Source organism: Centruroides vittatus, unplaced genomic scaffold, assembly GCF_030686945.1.
Source record: "Centruroides vittatus isolate TY-2023 unplaced genomic scaffold, ASM3068694v2 contig_452, whole genome shotgun sequence".
Taxonomy (NCBI): domain Eukaryota; kingdom Metazoa; phylum Arthropoda; class Arachnida; order Scorpiones; family Buthidae; genus Centruroides; species Centruroides vittatus.
This window is the reverse complement of record NW_027122248.1, coordinates 2,629,938-2,654,391: the sequence shown is the minus strand read 5'-3', so window position 1 is coordinate 2,654,391 and position 24,454 is coordinate 2,629,938. Positions and strand designations below refer to the sequence as shown.

Here is a 24,454-nt window from a genome sequence, read left to right as displayed (position 1 = left end):
TCAATAGTCTAAAGAGTATTCGGCCGATACTGGACGTCTGGTCATCCTATTCACAATACAATCCTGTAGCACAATTGAATTTCCAGATTGCCAGAGCGTTCGACGGATATTTGTGCCGTTCAGTTGATGAACTTCAACTGAATTGGGATGTGACAATGTGTTTCGCGTATCTAATGCGGTTTCTAGCTGCTGCATAATGCGTTACCATCTTCATTCCCCTGGACCCATCAGGGGAGTCGTTAAACCATTGAACACTGGTAGTTGGCTGAGGATTCGAGTCACGTGGAATTTTCCTGGTTTTCTTCACGTGTCCAACACTTATATACAGATCAGTTTTCCATAGAAAGTCCTTTCGGGCTGTCCGTAAATAAAGTCCACACTGGAAGGGAGGTAGGAGTTATGACAAGGTAGGACAAAGTTGGACCAGGGTTGCCAGATTGGCTTTTTTGATGCCAAATTTGCAAAATGTGGCTTTTTTTCAGTCTGATTGGCATAAAAAATTTTGTTTGGCTTTTTGGCTTTTTTTTGGCTTTTTTCGAATAACATCATGATAATTTTATTTTTTAACAAATCTGATTTTATTTTTTCCAGTAGGCATTCTAAGTTTTATATTATAAATTCTAAGTTGTATATTATTAAAAGAAATGATCTTGGATCAGACTAATTATCTCTGTTTCCATTTGCAACTCCAATAGTTCAAGAATTTGGAAGGTTAAATGGCTTTTTTCAACAAAATAAAGCAGACCTTTAATAAAGCAGAGCCTGAAGTTGCATGAAAGTTTATTTTACACTACAAAACTTTAAAAAGTAGACTTTATGATGGTAATTATAAGAAAAGTATTTCTAAAGTTGATTTTGGAATGAATTTTTTGAATGAATGAGATAAATACCTGCAAGTAAATAATAATGATGAAAAAATCATGCAACGATTTCTAACTATCAAAGAAAGATGTTTTCACATGTTAGAAGAGGCTATAAATCAAGTTCAACAAAGGCTTCCATCGGCAATGAATTTATTTCAAGATCTAGCACAATTAAGCCCAAATATAATTTTAAACCAAGCTTTACGACCAAAGTTTTCTGAATTGCCATTTTTGAATTTAGCACAAGACAATCTTAATACGATTGAAGAGCAATACAGGAAATTACCTTTTGTCAATTGGATAGACGAAGATCAATTTAAGAAATGTGGAATATCCAATGAAAGTGATCTTTTTTGGCAAAAAATATTACAAAATCCCCAATTCAAAGAACTTGCGACTTTTGCCCTCAATTGTCTAACAACGCCCATTAGCAATGCTACAGTAGAGAGGGTGTTTTCACTTTTAACTCACTTTAAGAATAAGGCAAGGAATGGAACGCAACTTTCTCTTCTAGATGCAACTATTAGGATTAGGTCACAACTTTTGTCCTCAAATATATGTTGCAAAGAATTTGTCCCTTCTCATAAAATGTTTGAGTCTTTTACTTCTGAGAAACTGTATTCGGTATTCCTCTGATCCAGTTTCTTCCCTTAATCACAAAGATATGCTTTTTGAAAAAGAAACATTAACATAATAAAATAGCATTCAAGTATAATTAAAGTATAATGTATATAAAATCTATATATATAAAAACGAATGTATGTCTGTGTGTGTGTGTGTGTGTGTTTGTCCTTCAGTGTGTGTGTGTTTGTCCTTCATGCATTACCACACCATTTATCCGATTGCCATGAAACTTTGAGAAGTTGTTTAATACATTCCCGCGAAGGTTTGTGGCATATGTGAAGATCTCCATTTCCCCCCTTTCAAAAATATATTTGTATATGGATTAAGGCTTTTATGTCCAACAGATGGCGCTAACTTCAGACGACCTAAGTTTGCTTTTCTGTGAGGCATTATGCTTTTCTGTGAGAATGGATCTAAGCAGATCATTTTCTACCTATCTATACAAATAAAATACAACGTTTGTTTGTTCCTACAGATTCCTTTGAAATTTTGACACAACGTTGCATTCGAATATGCACGTGTTTTTATATAATATACATGTCGAAATTCTCCCTACGGGGAGGAGATGGACGGGATTAAGGCTTACAGTGAAGAACTCTGCTTCTATTTATACTATTTTACCTGCGGTTTTTTGCGTTTTTAATTGCGTTTTAATAGGTGACGTCAACAGAATATACACTAAAAAGGGATTTTTCGATATTCCCCAGCGGGGAAAGGGACAGGATTAAGGCTTACCGTGAAGAACTTGGCTTCTATTTATACTATTTTACCTGCGGTTTTTTGCGTTTTTAATTGCGTTTTAATAGGTGACGTCAACAGAATATACACTAAAAAGGGATTTTTTGAAATTCCCCCCACGGGGAAGTGTTACACATTTATAATAGATACATTTTGAGCCACAACAACGCGTGGCCGGGTCAGCTAGTATATGATAAATTTTGGCTTTTTTTCTGGCTTTTTTTTACCTTAGTTGGCTCTTTATAAAAATTTAAATCTGGCTACCCTGACTTGGACGAGGGGACGGGAAGGGTTGAACTTCAATAAAAGTCCGTTTTATTTCATTAAATTTTATACACATTTTATTATTCATAAAGTGATAAAAGTTTCGAGGGAATTAGGTTTAGTTGGATGTCCGAAGAGGAGAGAGGATTACGGAAACTTTGAATAGGGGAAGTGAAGTAAAAATTTCAAAAAAATGCGGACATAATTTATGGACAGCCCCTTTCAAGAGGCACTCCCGTTGTGTTACGTTGCTTTACTTCGTCGATCTAATCCAATCTTCATTTCTCTCTATTTTCAGCCAGGAATTTCTCTAGTCTGCCGGAGACTGTCCGTAGAAACCGGAGATTTAAAGACTTTAAGCGTGACATCCGGCAACTTTACGGGATGACAAAATAAGATCCAATTATACGACAACGCCGATCCCCTGATTCCCACATACCTCGTATCGTAAGTTACGAGAAAATTCCTCCTATGTTTATTGTTTATTTATTAGGTTACGGCAACGCAACACTTGGGCGATCTGCCTAGGAGAAATGCCTACGGAAGGTCTTTTAAGGATAACTGGCTCCTATTCAGGTGGAGAAAACCCAGAAACTCCACGTGGCCAGCCCGTCCTGGCGAGATGCAAACTTCGTGTTCAGGGAACAAAACCGCTGACCACTGGTGGGCACAAAATTCCTCGTAAGTTGTCAGATACGAAAAGCTTTGTATTCTCAAAGCACGACTGAAAAAATATCGAAAACACAACGATATGTAATAGCTCTCGTAACTACACACAGGGAAAGATGGCGGCTGAAAAAATCTTTATCATTAGATACGCAAATCGATCTTTATTTTTTATTATTAAAATGTTTAGAAGAAACTTCTAAGAAGTCACCAAATGCCGAAAAAATTAAGTCTCATAATGAACTTAAAAACTGTTTAAAGAATGTCGTATGAAAAAATATCATTCGTTATAATTTATACAAAAGTTATCTTTTTGTTTTACAATTTGTACTGTAAATTTCCTTCGAATTTCTCCAGCATTTCTGCTAGGATAACAGCTATTTCGACAATTTTCGTTTCGTATCATAGGGTACGTGTCCATTCGAGACAAACTCTCTAAAGATTAGTCTCAATATTCAAGTCGCAGGTAGACACTATACCGAGAGTCAAGGACGCACCCAGCGAGGGGCAGGTGCCCCTCCCTAGAAAAAAAAAATTAGAGTGTAGTAATCGACACACAGCACAGACGTATCAATTTAAATAATAAATATTGAGACTCGACTAGAGCCATCTGTAGAGAAATCTCTCTCCCTCCCCACTTCCTCGAAACTAATATGAGTTGGCTCCTCTAGATCCTGAGTACGTCCCTGCTGAGTGTTATTGGAGAATTACTACAAGTTGTAGTAATTAAATTTCTCTCCAAACATCCTCACAAAATTTCTATATTGTTATTCATTTGTACAATTCGTTCACAAGGGTTGAGCGCGCGCGCAACTGATTCCGAAGTCGTATCAATTACCTGAGTCAACATTTCCTTGTATTTCTACACCAGAAAAAAATATGAAACGACTTCTATAACTGAGTTATATTGTCCAAAAGGTTACACAAGAATTCGAGTTTTTCGGGAAAAGTCCGTTTTGATCAAGCACGTTTTGTGTGTGAATGTTTATACACGCCAGTGACTGAATGGATAAAACCACTGGATAGTTAGCTGGTCGCGGGTTCGTGCCTCACCAACGGGCTGACCACATGGAGTTTTTATGATTTATTAGCGCGCATAACACCTAAACAGAGCCCAATTTCTCATTGGATGTCCTCCGTTACACTCCTCCCGCGCGGCATCCGTTTTAAAAACTCCTGTGGAATACGTTCCTACATTCCGGCCGAAGCGCGCGCCGTCAGAAGACAAAAATGGCTGCTCGTAGTAGTAATTTACGATGGAAATCGACATCGCGTCCTCCATGGCTCGGATAGTTGTTTCAGTATCCGTTATGAGGTTTTATGAATGAAAATTAAAAAGTTGTAAAAGCGCGCGAACACGATGGTTTCGGTAAGTGTCATCTCGAATTTTTTCATGGCTACTTTGAATTCTGTCAGCAAGACAATCCATCAAATGGTCAAATTTTATAATTGGAACCCTTCTTTTAACTTTTGTCTCCAAAAACGCATATTTTAAAATCACAAATCCCGTCATCACGATACTATCGACAGACGGCCGGATGGCCGAGCGGTCAAGGTGGCAGCCTACCGCTCTGGGGGACCCGGGATCGAATCCGAACGGGTCGAATAATCCCCAGGAATTTTTCGGGGGGTGGTCCGTTCGGATATGTCGGGCCCCGTCCCTCACCACCCGGTCGCACCATTGTGGGCCTGGCCGAACCCATAATGGGCCTACTAAAAGAGGCCCTCTTAGTGCCCACAGGGCGGAAAGAGTTAAAAAAAAAAAAAAAAAAAAAAGATACTATCGACAGATACGGGCGCTACCATATTTTTTATTCTTTTATCAGCGTTCCCAAATGCCTGCAAACAACGGCGCACGCCCACGACGGCGGAGAACGGAGCGAACGTTATTAATTAACTCATAGGCGATCTGCTAAGAGAAGACATTCTGTGTGTTACATAGGCGATTAGCCAAGAGAAATTTAAAATAAATTTAATCTCCATGTATATATGCGTCCCTTTTTTTCCATTTTGGAAATCTGGCAACACTACGCATAGCCTTACATTTGCTGTTACGTTTAATGATATTTTATTTCACATTACCTTTCCTCTTCTTCCTACGCCCGCTATGAAATATTTTAATTCTAACAGAACAAAATACGGGTCAGGGTGCGACTATGCAGACGCGAATTTAGTAGCGAGCGATATAATTGTCGCAAAGGAAAACATGCACAAGCGAAAAGCGAGAAATCTTTCTGGCTCTCGCAAATATCTGACAGGGGACGTCGTAGTCGAACCATTTTGATTTTCATTTCCATTTCTCTGTGACGTCATCATCTCCACGCCTTTTTCTCCCGTTCGCTGGCGTCGGTGTAGTCGCACCGTACTTAACGAGTGAGAAACGTCACCTCTTCTCGCTCGCGTCTGCATAGTCGCGCACGTAGTGATGAAATACCGTCGTACCTTACGAGATGTTCGTAAATCCGGTTCCAGATTCGAATCTGCTCCGTAACCCACAAAGGCATTCGTAACTACATGTTACGAAACGAAATTTTGCTAATTATAAAATTCGACTAAGTAAGTTTCTTGCATTTAGAGTAATAACTGATACCAACAAATACTTCATAGTATGAAAACAAGTTAAAAGTTCTAAACTATCAAATTTCTATGAATTATCACTGAATTTTATTAGTGGAGAACATTGTTCAAAATTTAACAAGTTAGAACTTACTACCAGGAGGTGGTTTCTTGTAGAATTCTGCCCCCCGCCGACCTTATTAAAATATTTTGTATCGCCCGATACCGAGGGAATCGGACTGTTGTGACGTAATGTCTCCGATCTTCCTCGATAACACCTCCGAACAAGATACGATCCCAACTACCCGCTGGAATTGGAAACAATTATGCTATGCTAGTATTTCAATTGAATGACGGTCGACGGATACGAACGTCGATATTCCATTCAAATAAGTGGTTTTGAATACGCACAAGTATGTTGATTACAAATGTTGACGTTTCTGTTTTCTCTCCTTGATATGCCATGGTTATTACGCAAACCATCTTGTTGATATTAGTTAATTTTAACCGCTTCGTACCCGTGACAAATTCAGCTGGCTGCCCTACCGAGCAGTCGATTAATTGTGCCAAAAGAGAGTGATTGATAAATCACAGCATGCGCATGACCCAAACAACTTCTCTATTCTGACCAGTCAAACAAGAAGGAACAAGCAGTGTTGAGGTTGGTAGTTCAAGACTAATGCTACTGTACAAGTTCTCTGAATAAATGAATGACAATTCAGTTATGGTGTGAATGGAAATTTTATATCTACAAGGAATGTTTTTCAAGTGAATAAAATGAAGATCATACATACATAAAATGATTAATTTGGTACATTTCAGTTTGATTTATGTTTAATGTAACAGATAAAATTTGTGAAAAATTTATGTTAAATTTAAATTAAAAATTTGTCGTTTAGAATCACTCGGTATTATCAAATAAGTCGGCAACGGAATTGTAAATTAGTTGATTAAGAATATCAGACTCAATGCTGAATCTTCCAGCATTTTCTCTAGAATATAAAATGACTCAGAAAATATTTGGCAAATTCTATAATTTATAGAATTTTAATAATTTACACAGTTTTCTCCAACTCTGCCCTGTGGACATGAAGAGAGTCCTTCTTTCAAGACCTGTTGTGGATTTATCTGAATTTACAATGGGAGTGGCTGGGTGATGGGGGACAAGACCAACATATCTGAAACACACTGCCCTCAAAAAAGTTCTTCATCTACCTAGATTCGATTCTAGGTTCTTTAACCATCTTGAGCGAATGACCATCTTATTTACATGTTTTTAGTCACACATAATCAACAGCAGCTCCATAAACCATAAAAATAGGTGGGCACAAGCTACAAAACAGGGTGTCTTACATTATGGAAAAAGCTTCAAACTCCATGATTCAATGTCAGATCAGCATTCCCATAAGGTGGCACTGCATGAACTCGGGGCTAACTTGGTCTCGAAAACAAGCAATGTGGTTTTCGTCAACATATTATATAGAACAAACAAATTACTACATAAAAATGGTTACATGAGACAATGGACAAATATTGTTCATTAGGTTTTTTTATACTTACAAAATAGGCTAGAAGTCATGAATTTCTTTTTTTTGTTGATCATAGAATTTGGGATCATAGAATCCCCCTTGGAGATTAGGGAAATGGCATGTACCCAATGTACGGGTGCATCTAAAATTAATCAACTTACAATGTAAAAATAAATATTTATTTTTATTATACTCTCTGTAGAACTATTACTAATTCACAGTGCTTTGTGTGAGGAAACAAATCAACAGGCACAGCCAAAACTGGAGTAAAAGGATGTGTTGCCTTTTCAAATCTTTTAGGTGGTTTACATAACCTGAAAAATATATTCATCAATTAGGGCACTAGTTCATTCAGAAGCTAATGTTGCAGTCCTCAATAAAATACTCAACTGTAAAATATTCTCTGCAGCTTGTCCTTCAGGTTTGCATGATACATAAATTATTTTCTTTAGATGTTTACAGTCTCTCAAAGTTTTTATGACACTATTTTCTTAAATATTAAATTATTATTATTATTATTGAATGATTCACTAGTTATATATTATAATTTTATAAGAAAATATTTCAATACCCACTTAAACCTCCTCTGGAAGGATTGAGAACAACAATTAAGTCTTCTGCATATAATTCAGATAATAAAGAAGGGAGAAAAGCTTCAGCATTTTTCATAAAGAATGTTGAATTTTTTATATCTGAAATAAAAATCTGAATAAATTAATTCAATAAAAGTGCTAAAATCATTCATATAAAAAATGTTACAAAATTTTAATACCGTTTAGTTCAGCATTAGCTAGAGCATCTTCTATAGCCTGAGAACTCGATTCGATACCAATTGTACGTCTAACATTATTCGCAATAAACAAACTAATAGCACCTAACAGTGTATAAAAATATAGTTATGAAGTTAAAATAATATTTTGTAAATATAGTTCAAAAATACAATGTAAAGCTCTATATTAAAAAGAAAAAATTCTCACCTGTTCCACAACAAACATCTAAGACTGTAGAATTCTCACTAAAATTGCCCAATTCCAATATAGTATTAAATAAAACTTTAGCTGCTGCTGTGTTCACTTGGAAGAATGATTCTGGAGATATTCTGAATTTCAGATCATCAACATTTTCTACAATGTAAGGTTCTCCATATATAAGTTCAAATGGAGCTTGTTCATGAGTACATCTTGTATGAGGACTGTAAAATAAATTTTAATATATAATAATCTAACATCTCAGCATTAGTGTAATAAATTTTTTATGGTAATTACTATTAATTGATAACTGATTAGATTATATAAGATCTTCCAAAAATAATGTTACCATTTAAAAGTTTTGAAATCATGTTAATTATTAGTGAGATTGAGGTCGAAGTTTTAAACGCAAAAATGTGTATGTCGGAAGTTCAGCGCCGCTTTTCTGTAAGCCTAGAAGTTTGACAATGGTATTTGGAATGTCGAACATGATTCCACTGACTTTCCAATCACCATTGTCAAACTTCTAGTCTTACAGGAAAGCGGCACCGAACGTCTGATGCACATCGTTTTTGCATTTAAAACTTTGGCCTCAACCTCGCTATTATCTGAGAATGTAAATACATTACAACGTTGGAAAACTGACAAGTTTCCCATTTGCTCATTATAATTTCTCAATGTGTTCACTGCACATCACACATCCAACTGGTACTAAAATTCTTCATACACTTGCTTTAGCATATCCATTGCCATTCCTCCCATAGCAGCCACAATTCTACAGCTCATGCAATTACTTGTATTACACAATGACAAGTTATTCTGACTTTGCAAACTGCAGAATATAAAATGCTTTCTCTGTTGTCAAGTTGCCATTTTCATTTATGGTACTTCCTAGAGGCAGTAGACATAAAAAACGTTTGAATGCGGATGGGACATAAAACTTGGATAGTTACTCTATCAATTAGTGTATTTTGCATACTTTTTGAATAATAATTAATATAATTACAATAACTTAAAACTGCAGCATTTATTTTGGAAGACCATATATAATGATAATATTTCATATTAAGCAATATACATATATAAATTATGGCGATCCAAATAAATTGCCAAAGCTTTTCCTAAAATATTACTTTAAAAATACCAACATGCATCTATACCAGTGCAATTTGAAAGTTGCCTTAATAAATGCTAATTAATCATTAAGGTGTTTTTTTTAAATGTAAAGTATTTTAAACAAGCAATTATTTATTGTGACATGGTCATAATGCCAGGCTGCAATTTTTAATCGTATTTAATTTAAAATATATGCTCTCCACCTCAAATTAGCAGCGGCTTGCCCCTGTACATCATACTTTTCTTTTAACAAGAGAGCCGTGCTGGTCGTCTATTAACTGCTTTCAGGAGAAAAGTTTAAAATTGAAATAACATGACTTCTAGTTTGCATCAAAATTTCATTTATTGTTAATCGGGGCCTCTTGCCCTAAGGTTTCCATATCTGGTCTGATTTAAGATCTCTAGAGATTAAAGAAAGACAAACTGATGGACAACAGTGGGAATATAGGTCTACAATTTTTTCAAATTACAGCCAAACAACTGAATAAAGTATATTCTGGCTTCTTTATATCTTCAAGTAATTATATGAATATCTTTTACATGAAAACTCAATTATCATTAAGGGTTAATGTTACCTATAGTTCCAAGATGGCGGCTCGTCTGATTCCAGCAAGGAAACAGTGGGGACGCACGTTCTAACCTAACCTAACCTAACCTATTCTAATAATTTTGTTGGTAATAATTATGGTAATTTATTAGAATAGGTTAGGTTAGGTTAGAACGTGCGTCCCCACTGTTTCCCTTCTTCTATTTGCTGGAATCAGAGACGAGCCGCCATCTTGGAACCATAGATAACATTAACCTCATTAAGTAATCATGAACATGACTAATAATGGTTTTAATTTTAGAAAAATTTCAGAAGCAATTATTTTGGATCATTCTATATTATTGTAATCTTAACAAACCTCACCAAGCCTGGAAATATAATGATTTCAAATTACATTCTTTTCCTTCGCCAATGGTAAAATAAGTTCTTAATTTATTTTTTTCATTTTCTAATTCTTCCTATAGAAGAAAGATATTGTTATGTTCAAATAAATTTAAAATAATAATAAATAATTAAAATTAGACACAAACCGACGACAAATTTTGTGGGTGCATGACAATAATTGCCATTAAATTGTCGTGAATATTTGATCGGACGACAAGATTCTTCCAATGACCGCTTTTAAGATCTATGCAGGCATCCAATGCAGAATCATTTATGTAATTTTGAAGATGCTGTAAATTAATTTGAATTTTTTAAGCAATAAACTTTAGTTTTTCTATTTACAATTAAATACATTAATTTTTCAAACCTGAACTACTTTCTTGTGAGACTGTTTTATGTTACTTAAATAATCTGGACTAACACAAACAACATTTTTGTATTCTGTAATTTACAATTAAATTATAATTGCATATATTAATAAATTATGAACTATATATATATATATAAAATCAAATGTAAAATTTTATAAGTTAACGTTTAAAAATTTATTTAGCGAGGTTGAGACCGAAGTTTTAAATGAGAAAACATGTACGTCAGACGTTCGGCACCGCTTTCCTGTAAGCCTAGAAGTTTGACAATGGCGTTTGGAATGTCGAGCATGATTCCAATAACTTTCCAAATGCCATTGTCGAACTTCTAGGCTTACAGGAAAGTGGCACTGAACGTCCGACGTACACTTACACATAAATACATTCAATCACAAATGCTGCACATAGACAAACCAGCATCCTCCGATATTAATGACCAAAGAAAATACAAAAACAACATCTTTCACATAATTGTGATGTTTTGATGGTCCAAATAAAGCAACATCCATTGCTTTCAAAGCAATTTTATGTTTATGAATGAAATCTTTAATACCAGAAAAGAATTTAAAAAATGCATATTTACAAGCATTGTTAGTAAAGTTGTGTCAGTAACAGCATTTTCTTGAAAATTTTTTACATATTGTAGCAATTCAACTGATGACACCAACCACTCAATTGTCTCCTCTATTGTCCAATTATGAACTTCTGATTTAATCCAAAACTGCCACAATTCATTGACACTAATATATTTAAATATATTAGTCTATCGTATCCATTTTCACATTGAAGTACGTCTCTTAAAAATTTGTAACTTTCAGCAATGTCTATATTTCCATTAGCATCATCATCCAATTGTTGATAAAGCATGACAATGGCATCATAACCCATTTTATCAGAACAAGCATTTATGGCTTTGCAATCCCATTTCTCTTCTTTATCATTGACATTTTCACTGCATATACTTGAAGAAGTTGACATTATCATCAGGACTAAATGTAGATGATTTAATGCTTGATTCCAAAGTCTCAGCACAGTTTATGTAAGTACAATGATCACAGTCAATTGTTAAAAGACATAAATATAATGATCCAGACAAAACTCAACATCTTGACAAACTCTCTTCCAACAAACACACATACTGTACACACACAAAACAAACTTCTGTATGTTTAGTCCTGCAACATCTATATAACATATATAAATATGAAAAGAACATTGCTCTATATCAGGGGTGGCCAACAAGTCAATCGCGATCGACCGGTCGATCGCCAAGCCAATTTTGGTCGATCGCTAGCGATGTCTTCACTTAATGTATTATATTTGTAACCAAACGCAACTGTATGCATGCAGTTATGACTTGACTCATAAGCAGTGAGTGCACTTCATACTGAAACAGTGTATAAACATAGTATGTATTTCACACTTCCCCCTCCCCACTTAGACTATGCCTATGACAACAAGTCGATCGCGACACATTTTTACGATAAAAAGTAGATCTTATGTGCACAAAAGTTGGCCACCCCTGCTCTATATCTTAATAATTAATTAGTCAGTACAATTATATATATATATATATATATAAAGTTAATTAAAATTTATATCAAATATATATTTTTAAAAATTAATAAAAGAGGAAAAAATAGATCTTAAAAGATTATTACTTTTCAAAGTTTTTGCAATATATAATTTTATGTAGTAAAAGATTAAAGAATGTACCATATATTTCCGCAGATAACCTTCAGATAAGACGAGGTATAAATTTTCGTCAAAGTTTTATAGTTTTAGCATATATCTGTCCTATAAGACGATCCCCAAACTATCAATGGCCTATGAATTTAGTTTAGATCGGCAATCATTATCTGGATAATAATACTGTATAGCGTATACGAAATTATGTCCTATTCGTAATTTTTCAAATGAACAAATTTTATTTTCTGCCTTGCTATTGTTACAAACATTCGCACTGACTCGAGCATTCAGGTAATGACCTTGACTATTCACAAAAACGTCGTACAGGTATTCTATTTTGTGGACATGTCCTACTTTCTACTAGTAAATAATTACGGTTTGTCCATTTTTTTTATAATGGTTTTAATTTATATGAATTTCAATATAATTTTTTTGTATCCATCCTATAAGACGACCCCAAATTTTGGGGGCCTTTTTTTATGATTCAACTATTGTCTTATCTGTGGAAATATACGGTAAATACAGTCGACTCCGTATAAGTCGACACTCGTCGGTTACGTAGTCAATTTTTTTTGTGATCCCAGCTGACTTACATAGCCATTAATGTTATTAACTTTAAAAAACTCAGTTTACTCGACATCGTTTAACTTGTCACCACTGGATAAATCAACATACCTTTTCTGTTTCACACTTTTTAGAATTCTGATAAGTCAACTCCCCCCTGAAAAATGAGTTCACACCACACAGCTTATTGTACGAGTGTAAACTCATTTTTTCAGGAGGGGAGTCGACTTATCAGACGTCTAAAAAGTGTGAAACAGAAAAAGTATGATGATTTATTCAGTGGCGACGAGTTAAACGATGTCGAGTATACCGAGCTTTTTAACATTAATAACATTATTGCCTATGTAAGTTGGCCAGGACCACAGAAAACTGACTAATTAAGCTACTGTGTCGAGTTATCTGGATGTCAACTTATGCAAAGTCGACTGTACAGTAATACCTCCACCTACACGAACTCGGAGTTACACGATTTTCAAATCTCGTCAATTCGTCTTTTGTTTGAGTGCCACGCAACTCTTGATTACTCACTCCCCCCACACTATTGTTTAGCTTACATGTTCGGACATGTTGCGCAGAATCGACACACAGCTACAATTTATTTTGTGTTATTTATTTCTGTGTTTGTTATATCTACAGAGACTTGAGAGACTCTACTATGTCATCCAAACGAAGTAGAACTGATTCTTCTGCATCAAACAAGAAAAGAAAAACTTTATCTTTGGAATGTAAAGTTAACATTATTAAAGACTTCGATACAAAAATGAAAATTTGTGAATTGGGAAAGAAGTTTGATCTACCGGAATCGACGGTCAGAACAATTATAAAAGATAAAGAAAAAATTCTCGAAGCTGTGAAAACTTGACAGAAGGCCTCAGTTCAATTGAAAAGGGGTTACAAATTTTAGAACTCCAATGAAGAGCACATTTCTTCTACAAAACGAGAAATAAAAAAATTATTAGCATGCTACGAGGAACTTTTGCGGGAGAAAAAAAATCTACGAGTCGTCAGACAAATTTGTTAGATTTTATGAAGCCTTTTACATCAAAATAACTTTGGTTTACGATTTTAATAATATAATTTGTTATACATATGTATTATCTAAGATTTTATTAAACATTTTTTTCTAAATTATTATTTTGTTTAGTCTCCGGCCCCAATTAAAAATAATTTGTATGTATTTATATGTGAAATTATACCCTGACTTATGCGGTTATCACTCAGTCCCACCTATCACGTAAGTTCGGGGTATTACTGTAGTTTTCTATGCATGCACAGTACCCTAACAAATTTTTATACTAATCATTTCATAAAAATGAAAAGATAATTAATAAGTTCATAAAATGATATATTAAAATCTTTACATTAAATATTTTTATTACAAAAAATAAACGCTCATGTATCGCAAATAAAAAGATTTAAAAAGGAATTTACCAGCAGGACTTCCAATAAAAAATCCAATTGTTTTCATATTACCGTCTGGACTGGATCGTATGCTAAATTCATCTTTATTTCTGTAATTATCAATAACAGGCTAAAAAAAAGTTATCACTTATGAAATAAATTTACAAATATATCATTGTTTCAGTTATAAATATAAAGTATGCTATTGGATTGTTTCAAAGGAATTTTGTTTTTTTTTTTTTAACCTCCATAGGGATTAATTGTATTTTTACCTGCTAACTTCATTTTAAACCATATTGTCATTATATATCAATATGTCGACAGCTGACATTTTAAGTTTTATTTGTAAAAATTGTCTTTTTTTGGTGTCCCATCAAATACGGAAAATCGAAAGCAGCATTTTCAGCATATTGCATATTTTGCTTTTTTATTACCGAAAAGGTAGAAATGCTGTTCGAGCGAGAAAAAAATTGTGTGACATGTATAGAGAAGATGTGTTGACGGAATGTCAGTGTTAAAACTGGTTGGAAAAATTTCATTCTGGCAATTTCGATATCGAAGATGCACCACATTCTGGAAGGCAGTTGAAGCCAGATGAAGACAAAATAAAGAAATTGGTCGAAGCAAACCAGTGAATAACAACATGAGAAATTGCTAAGGGATTAAATTTGTCGAATTCAACTGTTTATGATCACTTGAAATGACTCGGTTTTGTTTCAAAGCTTGATATATGGGTTCCGTATGTTCTTAAAGATAGAGATTTGCTCCATTGCATTGACATCTGTGATTTGCTTCTCAAATGTCAAGAAAATGATCCATTTTTGAAGCGAATCATAACTGGCAATGAAAAATGGAATGTTTATAACAATGTCAAATGCAAGTGATCGTAGAGTAGAAGAGACGAGCTGACTCACAGCACTTCAAAAGCCAATATTCATTAAAAAAAATGATGCTCTCTGTTTGGTGGAATTTTAAAGGAATTGTTTTTTCAAGCTTCTATCAGACAATTCCACAATTGATTCGGAAGTGTACTGTGTCAATTGGACAAAACTGTTGTGATACCGTCAAACAGAAAAGGTATAGTGTTTCACCATGATAATGCCAGACCTCACACAAGTTTGGTAACTCATCAGAAACTGTTACAGCTTGGATGAGATGTGTTACACCACCCACTGTATTTATCAGATCTGGCATCCTCAGATGACTTGTTCTGACCTTTACAAAATTTTTTAAACAGTAAAACATTTACTTCAAATGAAAATGTATAAATTCACTCAGATCAGTTTTTTGCAAGCAAAGATCAAAACTTTTGTGAATGTGGAATTGTGCTACTATCAGAAAGATGGCAATAGGTATTGGACCAAACTGGTCAATATATAATTTAATAAAATATTTACATATTATAAAAAAATTGTTTTTTTCCCCACGTAAAAAGCAAAATTACTTTCCGAACAACCCAATAAATAATAAAATGCTAGTTTGATATTGAAAACTAAACACAGTTTTAATTAAAAGAACAACATTTTATCAAAAATTAATTATAATGTAAAGATACATATAATAAGCAATTTTACACACAGAAAGGTTTGTTTTAAAGTTCAAAATTACAGCAACAAGACAAATACATAATTTTAAAAAATTTATTACTAAATCATTTAATGTAAATGTTGATATTTGAATAGCATTGATGACATAGGTCAGGGGTGGCGAACCTATGGCACGCATGCCCAAAGTGGCACGTAAGAGAAATCATCTGGCATGTAATGTATCATATGATTTCTATCCTTTTCAATCATCCTTTCTGTTTATCACCTGATCATCCTTTTTTCAATTAGATTTTTTACATTTATTCGAATTAAAGTGTATTCTATTAATTTCTTTAAATATCATTATTTGAAGTCTAAGACTTTGGCACGCATTAACATCTTTAAAGCTAAGTATGCTTACAATATGGCACGCGGACTCAAAAAGGTTCACCATCCCTGACATAGGTGATGCCAGAGTGTTAGTTTTTTTGTATATTATCTTGGGTTTTGTCTCATTCTTTATTGGTAGTTCAGTTGTGATATAATGCAGCATACAAAAGGCATAAAATTAATAATTAAACAATTCTTTTAAGCTTAATAACCAAATTTATCTTTTTATTTTCCACTTCAGTATAACTCTTCAGTGAATTTATTAAATTAATTAAAAGCAATGTAGAGTAAGTGTGGGTTCCCAGATGAGGTTCGAACTTTGGTAACCCTCGAAATTCTTATGTAAACAACAAGACTCGGAACTGTTCGAGTATATGTCAAATTTCTGTCAAGGGCTTAGCGGAAGACAAACTCTAACACGAGCGCTCATAAATAGGTAGGTCATTGACTCATGAGCCTATAAAATGTTGGCTGAGATAATCCTTTTCAAACAAAAGCAAAGAGGGAAATTTTGATAAATGAAAGGTGAAAATGATCATTAAATTCTTAGACGTCAAAAAAATGATATAACAACGGCCTGAATTATGAATGCGGGTGTTATTGCGGGGCAGAGTCAACAAAGAGGTATCAAATGGACACCTCGAATCAGACCTTTCCCATGACCCAAAGAGGTTTCGTCTTGCACCTGGAGACAAAAGAGAAACCAACTGGGAAGTGAGGAATGGGACAAGGGACCAATCCGAAATGCAAACAGCAGGGGAAAAACTATATAAATCAGGATTTCAAGGTCAAAAGGAGTGTTTCCTTAAATATTCCGTAAACAGTCGTGATTCATATTGAGTTGTGTTGTCGCCATCAAGATAGAATTCTGCTGCACCATTTCCCCAATCGTCCATCTGCCCAGGGGCTGTGACCGATGCCAAAGTCCTTGCCTCTCTGAAAGACTGTCAATTGTTGATGTAAGCATGAATGTTAACAAATAAATGGTTTTCTTGTGGAAAACACTTGTCATCATTTGCCTCCTCCTTCACAGCCCACATACGACCTCCCCCAAAGTTCATCCTGATGTGGGATTAACTGATCCCATCTAAAAGACGGCAATCTAACACAGGTGCCGAGGAGTGGGTTTTCAAGTCCCCTATCTCCACCGGGTCGACTACCTTACATAAGGCAGATAAAATATTACCAGTATCATATACATAAGTTTGTTAATGAATATAGAGTATATTATGGTTAAGGTTTTGGATTGGATGAGAGTAGAAATAATAAGTTTTCCACATTTTTAAACTTCTGCCTCATTCTATAAGACTCTACAAGAGTGGCCAGCTTGGTTTTAGTTTTCCTTATGTTCCTTTAATTATGCTTTTAAATGTAGGCATTGTAGCACTGATACTAATTTTCTATACTCTAGTACTACTATTATTATTTTTATAAATTTGCATTAAATGATTCAAAAAATTTTATTTTAAAAAGTATCTATTTATCTTGTTGCCAGTGCAGTTATTTTGAACTTCAAAATCAAAACAATCTTTTTGTTCAATTTAAAAGTGATAAAGCCTAGGCTAGATGAAAATGCTCTTTTATGGTCAATTCTGAGTAAAATATTTATTTAATTTAGTATATTTTGCTATAAGTGAGGGAAAAGAATTAATTTACATAATATTTATAAAAATTAAAATTAGTTTCTTTGAATAATTGTTATTGCTTTAATCATAAAACCCATAATACTACTTACTGATGACTTAATTGCTTTTATTGGGCATGGAAGGCCATGAGATGGAATATTCTTACAGTTATTTTGTCTCATTAGACGTGCTATACTGTTTAACTTCTTCACACAAAGGTCATATTTTACCTAATAGTCAAATATTCAGATAAACAAAATTATGAGTAAATTTCAGTAAAAATTAATTAAAATTTCAAAATTTTCGTTTATACTTCATTTCAATAAATATGAAAATCTTAAATAATTATCAGTAACAACTATGCTTAGGTAGTGTAGATATTTTTGTATTCTTAAGTAAAAATGTATACTTATAATAATTATCTTATTGAATATATCTTATATTTGTAACCTTGTAATTATTATTATAAGTGTATTAAGTCTGTTACTTCCTTATTACTGGATTAGGATAGATTTATATTAATTGACTTTTCAGTTTTACAAACTTTTCACTACAACTGAAATATTTTAAATTAGATTTTGATCAGTTCAATGTTTTAATGTACTGTACAATATTGTCCTTTGAAAAGGTAAAATACATTTTGATTTTCTTTAAAAATTGTCTAAATTAAATTGAATTGAATTGCCAAAATTAAGGATAAAAATCTGTTTTCCTAATGTATTCAATAGTTTCTTCTCTTATTTTCCTTGTACATTTTCTCTGCATATTTACAGAAAATCATAAAAAAGTATAGATCAAATATGCAAATATGCCAGCAACAGGGACTTAAGTTGTTCATATGGCAAAACATTCAAATAAAGATGACTTGTAGCAGAAAATAGCATATTCAGTTAAGTGTATTCTTTACTGAGAGTAGTACAGGACCCTAAAATGCCAGGAGATAGACTTGCTCTGAACTGTGTGATAAATTCAGCAGTATAAAAAGGGTGTTTGAATGTACTCGTGTCAGATGTCAACTGGACGTAGTCAACAGTCTAATTTATATTTGGTATACTCACCAAATACAAATTAATTGGAATAAATTGTTTGGAAAGGCACCAGGCAGACAGATTTTCAGCTCATGTGAATGTCATATAGTTTGTTGTCATATTTGGACAAACTGGTATATAACAACTGTAAATCTAATATAATTGGTGAGAATACATTCCAAAAGTCACCGAGGTATCGACGCAGATACATTTTCTAATTGAAGTATAGTTTATATAAAATAAAGCATAAGCCCTACCTCAATGCATCTGAAGAAAAATGTATTTAATATGGGCTTACATACATTTGGGTTGAACCATGCATCACTAGAAGCAAGTAAAAAATATTATGGTCCGATAAGTTCACTTTCATCATTACATATGGTGACATTGTTCTTCTGATTAATGAGTTTCTTGTCAAGAAGGTGGCACCTTCTCTTATTCACATAAGATGCAAAAGTCACAGTCTTTTATGGTTTAGGCCTGTATAAGCACTGATGGCATGTGCTCGCAACATCACCATCAAAACCCGAGAGTAACATCTGCACTCTTCATGACAAAAATTATTCAATCAACAGCTAAGCATATTTCAGCAGCATAAAACAACACAACATTTGACCAAAATTACAAAAACTTGACTGGCTGGTAGATACATTCATATGTTCTTTTGGCCTGAAAATAGTTTGGACCAATGACAACCAAGGATGCTTCAGCAGTTATTCGTGTATTTGGCTTAGGAATGGGCTAAAATTCTAGCTGCGTAATTGTGCAACTTGGATCCTCTTCATACCACAACAACCTTAGTGCGATAAAATGAAGAGGGAATACTACATACTGCCAAGTATTATCAGCATTATTCCATAAATGAAATTTTATGACCTTTGTTGGAAAATGGTTTTTTTTTGTTCATGACTCAGTATGTTGTATATAGTTTTCCACTGCATCTATCAGTCATAACATGTAATAAAAAAGCTTCATCTTCAAGGTCCATCTGACAAACTAACAAGCTAACAAGCTTCGAGCAGACAAACTGAATTCTATTACTATGCCATATATAAATGGTTTTTCTTTTTTTTCATTAAAGGAAACCAATCTTGACCTTTTCTATCTCTCCATCATTGATGGCAATATTGAAATTCATAATTTGTCTGTTCAGACAGTTGGAGTTTGAAATGAATTTGACTTTTAGAACAAGAAAAATTTCAAAAAATGGGAATTTTTGAATGTATAGTTTTTGTATTTTTAGTCATCGGTGATGAGCCAGGAGGCTCAAAAGTACTAAGGAGTGGGTGTAACTGTGTTGAATTTTGTGATTTCTTCATCAAAACAGCTTGCAATAAGTTGTAGTTTTAAAGATAATAAACTGATTTAAAGTAAAAAATTACTCAAAATTATTACATTTATATCTCCTTTCTGTAAAATTAGGCGCAATTTATTTATTAAAACTAAATGTAAAACTAAATTTTATTAAAACTAAACATTCTATCACTTCATAAAATAAAAAAAAAACCCCTATCTTTAAACTTTATTTTGGATTACTAATATAATTCATATGAAATACCTTCAGTTGTTTTTCATATGGTACCTTCCATAAAGGAGTAACAGTCTCAGCAAGTCTAAAAAATTAAAAAGTAATCCATTTAAATGTTTAAAATAAATATCTAAAAACAAATTATTTTAATAAATTTGATACTGTGCATATTTGACTACAATATGTAAACTATTAATATATAATATAACTATTGTTAATATTTATGAAATAATTTAAAAAAATAAAATACGGTGAACTGAGCCAATCTCAAAACAATATTCTAAAAGAAAATCTTGTTTATTGGTGAAATATTTATGATTACAGTGATAACTTTGTTGAGAAAACAGCACTTAAAGAGCTTTTATCCTTCTCATCTTTCTCGAAAAGGCTGCAATAAAATGATGAGAAAATTTGAAGATATAAATAATATTTATTTTATATATAATAGCTCAGAATGTCACTATTTACGGAAACTGACTAATGATGCAACACAAAATCAACATTCATATGTTTTTTGAAAATGAAATGAACATTTTGTAGTTATATTAGTTTCAAACACATAAGCAACTCCACATTTAACAAAACCAAGTTTATCATGGGTCAATTGATATAAACAAGATATAATTTGATTAACATTACTCTAATTGGATCATGCAGCATTTATTTTCTGTCTCATACAATCAATTTTACAGTTTATAAGCAATTTTGATTGTAAATGGTTACATATGTAGTTGTATCTTTCCTCAATGACATTATAACAAAATGATGTTAAGTGAAAGCTTACTGTATAATATAATAATTAATTTAAACTAATCCATAGTAATAGATCAACTTTCTTTTATAATTTATCAATAACATGAAGATCAATAATACCAAAAAGTCATCATCTAAAAAAATCGATCTTAGAATTTGTAATTTTGCTCGAGACTTCACGCAGATAAAAATCATGCTGTTACATATGCAGGTAAATAAAAATCTACTAAGTAATTTCATCCCTTCTCAAATACTAATACTATAAATTTCAATGCTTGAGAATGAATGAAATCATGTAAGGATCAAAGTATATGAAAGTGATGAGTAAATAAAAAATACTTTTGGAAAGAAGTTGACAAGCAAAAACAAAATGCAAATATCAACTTTTACCTATTAATGTGATGAAACTTAAACTGATAATAATTTTGTAAATATGAATGAACTTGTACTTTCATTTTATATAAAATAACATGTACACAAATCTTGAATTAAAAAAATTTTATAAACAGGCTATTAAACACACATGAACAACTAAAAATTTTGTAATTCCAATTTTTTATTTTTTATCATTCTAACAAATTTTCTGCATGTTAGAATTAACTATAATGCATCAAATAATAATTAATTTTTTTTAAAATAAATAGTATCTACTTCTTGAATTCATATAACACGGTTCATTGAGGCAGAGCATTAGCAAAGCCTTTTGCTATCTGACTTAAGGAATTGTGTTTGTTCTCAAAATTTGATTGAGTGATTGATTTTGATTTAACATTGCCATTTTTCATTAATCCAAAATTGTAGTAAAATATAGGAGTCCATAACTTTTGACTTCTCATGTATCATGCAGATTTTCTTCTGTTCACACACTCTCTCACTCACTCACTAACTCACTCACCCTTACATACATATTCAAACATGTCGGCACTCAGTTTATTTTAATTCTTCACGTTACAATTCTATCACAATATGATAAAGTTCTGTGGTGTCCCTAGAATTATTAAGTACGATTTTCTCAAAAATCCAAATACAAAACCTAAGTTATTTCATCAAAACAGTTTTCGAAAGAACAAAATTCTTATGTAAAGATATTAAATAATATAAGGAGTTCTCAATATTTGGACATATTCCAATGTAACTTTGATATCTAATGCACAAAAATGCAATAAGAGAGATACATTAACATAATAATTTACCCACCTTCTATATTGATTTTCTACAGTAACTTGAATTTTATAGTCTTTTCTTATTTTCTCTTTTGGTAGTAAAGTCTCTGTTTTCTTTTCACTGACAGATTTTTTCTTTAATTCCTTTACATTTGAAATTAAAGATTCTTTTTGTTTAATTTTCAATTTTCTTACTGTAACAACACTAGAAAAGACATTTTGGTTTCAATTATTGAATAAAACAATTTTTAGATAAATTTCAATAATTTAAATTATTATATATAAAATGATATAACACATTCTCTTCTATTCTGAATGCTAATAAAGACATAACTTTCAATTGTATTGCATTATACGTAAATTAAGATGTTTTATACAATTTACCTATTATTATTGTTGATCACTAAAACTACTTGTATAATTTTAAGTTTAGGATAAAGTTACTATAATAATCAAACAACATACGAAGACTGCATTACAAAATCAAATATTATATTTTAACTGTATCATATAACTCCATTATTTGCTATTAAATAAAAGTATCACTTCAGGCTTCTATAACTTTATGAGCATTATTTCATTGAAAATAATGTCATGATATAGTTAAAATATATTTTTTGATTTTGTATTATTAGTTTGCAACTGTCAAGTAATTCAAGGATACGCGTTATTATTTCATATATATCTTGCATAAAATAAATACGAGTGATAATGAAAACAGTGTAGGAGAAGAAAAATAAAATATTTTTATAAGTGAAATAAAAACCTAGCCCAATGTTTAATACTTGCAATGGTTAATATAATAATATTCAAATTGAAGAAACTAAATTCAGATTTAATATTTTAACCATGTTTCATATTTAGTAACCATACATTTCTGAAAAATATTTTTTTATTTGATACGTATTAATTATTAATAATCAAATCAAATTTTATTTACAATCAATCACATTTGCATAACCTGTTTGCCACGACATGACATCTGAAGCTGCTTGTTGCCATTGACATATGCATTCGTGTCCACCCAAACCATTTGCAACAGGTTACATCAGGGATGGGGAACCTGCGGCCTTTTGGGCCAACAAGTGTGGCCTTCTGCGGCATGTGATGTAAACCTTTATTTTTTTAATAGTTATTATACATAAATTCACAATACACACATGCATAAGTATTGTCTTTCTTTTATTACATAACTTTCAAATTACTTAGCGGCCTAAGCTTACGGATAAAATGACAAAAAAAAATTTCAATGCGGCCTCTATAAGGATAATGAATTGTAATGTGGCCTTCACGAACAAAAAGGTTCCCCATCCCTGGGTTACATGAAGTCAAGCTGCACCTATGGCAACCAGCAACTGGGATGCCATTAACTGCTCAATACAGGGCAGCATGCCTGGCTTGGTGATGTCATCATGGTAACTGGCCCACTGAATTACATGAAGTATTGTTTACAAACAAACCCCACTTCTATCTGTGGAGGAATGATGATCATGGACGAGTGTGGCGATATCTCAGGGAATGCTACATGCAATTTTCTCCAAGTGTCACACCAAGCACACCTGATACACAACACAAATTGTGGGGCCTGTGGTTTGGCCACTGGTGCCGGTTGCACCCGACAGCGTTCCAGCAAGATAATGCCGGGCTGTACATTGCATGGTGAACTTTCACCGGTCTAAACAGAATTCACATCCTTCCCTGGCCAGCAGCCTCGTCGGATCTCTCTCTCATCAAACACTTGTAGAACTTCGTCCTGCATGATGCGAACACGTGTCTGTTGCATATCTTTCTTTGTTCTTTTCATCATTGGCATATCTCTGTCACCTCTACCAGTCCTGCAATGTGCATGTGGCTACGCGCATTTCTTCGTGGTTATATAATTTCACTTTTGAGAAATGCATTTGAATCTCGTGCTATTTACCGATCTGTTCTAGTTGTTCAAGACGATATCGGACAATATTCCAATTTTGATATAGTTTTATCGGAATGATAATGATAATTACCTACTTCTGGAACTCCGTAACCATCTTACATCATTTTTCATAAACGAAGGAACTAACTTTTGAAACGAATTATTAAAACATGTGACATTCCTCAGCGCCGCCATTTTATTAAAATCCCCCTGTAGTCAAAAATATAATTGAATTTCAGAAATATCTATTTT

General features: G+C 32.9%; 1 protein-coding gene across 2 annotated transcripts; it reads right to left on the bottom strand.

Moving 5' to 3' along the window:
• Window positions 1-7,405: 7,405 nt before the first annotated feature.
• LOC136977214 (tRNA (uracil-5-)-methyltransferase homolog B-like) lies at window positions 7,406-24,406 on the bottom strand. 2 transcript variants are annotated; one of them, XM_067272681.1, is made up of 13 exons: window positions 24,294-24,406; window positions 22,325-22,495; window positions 20,405-20,459; window positions 17,929-18,048; window positions 14,308-14,407; window positions 10,623-10,696; window positions 10,402-10,545; window positions 10,235-10,329; window positions 8,218-8,432; window positions 8,013-8,114; window positions 7,816-7,932; window positions 7,631-7,730; window positions 7,406-7,554 (listed from the first exon to the last, which is right to left on the bottom strand). In XM_067272681.1, exons 1-13 carry the CDS (start codon window positions 24,395-24,397, stop codon window positions 7,428-7,430), a joined length of 1,524 nt encoding a protein of 507 aa, XP_067128782.1. In that variant the 5' UTR covers window positions 24,398-24,406; the 3' UTR covers window positions 7,406-7,427. The 2 variants fall into 2 exon arrangements, with proteins under 2 accessions (XP_067128782.1, XP_067128783.1); XM_067272682.1 differs by having other exon boundaries at window positions 24,298-24,397.
• Window positions 24,407-24,454: the final 48 nt, after the last annotated feature.

Bases quoted from the DNA above. Each gene is read 5' to 3' on its own strand.
- LOC136977214 (XM_067272681.1), bottom strand. From the start codon at position 24,397: ATGGCGGCGCTGAGGAATGTCACATGTTTTAATAATTCGTTTCAAAAG. The intron at 22,496-24,293 runs GTAATTATCATT...TGTCTTTTCTAG, and splicing joins TTACGGAGTTCCAGAAGTAG to TGTTGTTACAGTAAGAAAAT. The intron at 14,408-17,928 runs GTAAGTAGTATT...ACTTTTTTTTAG, and splicing joins TAAAAGCAATTAAGTCATCA to CCTGTTATTGATAATTACAG.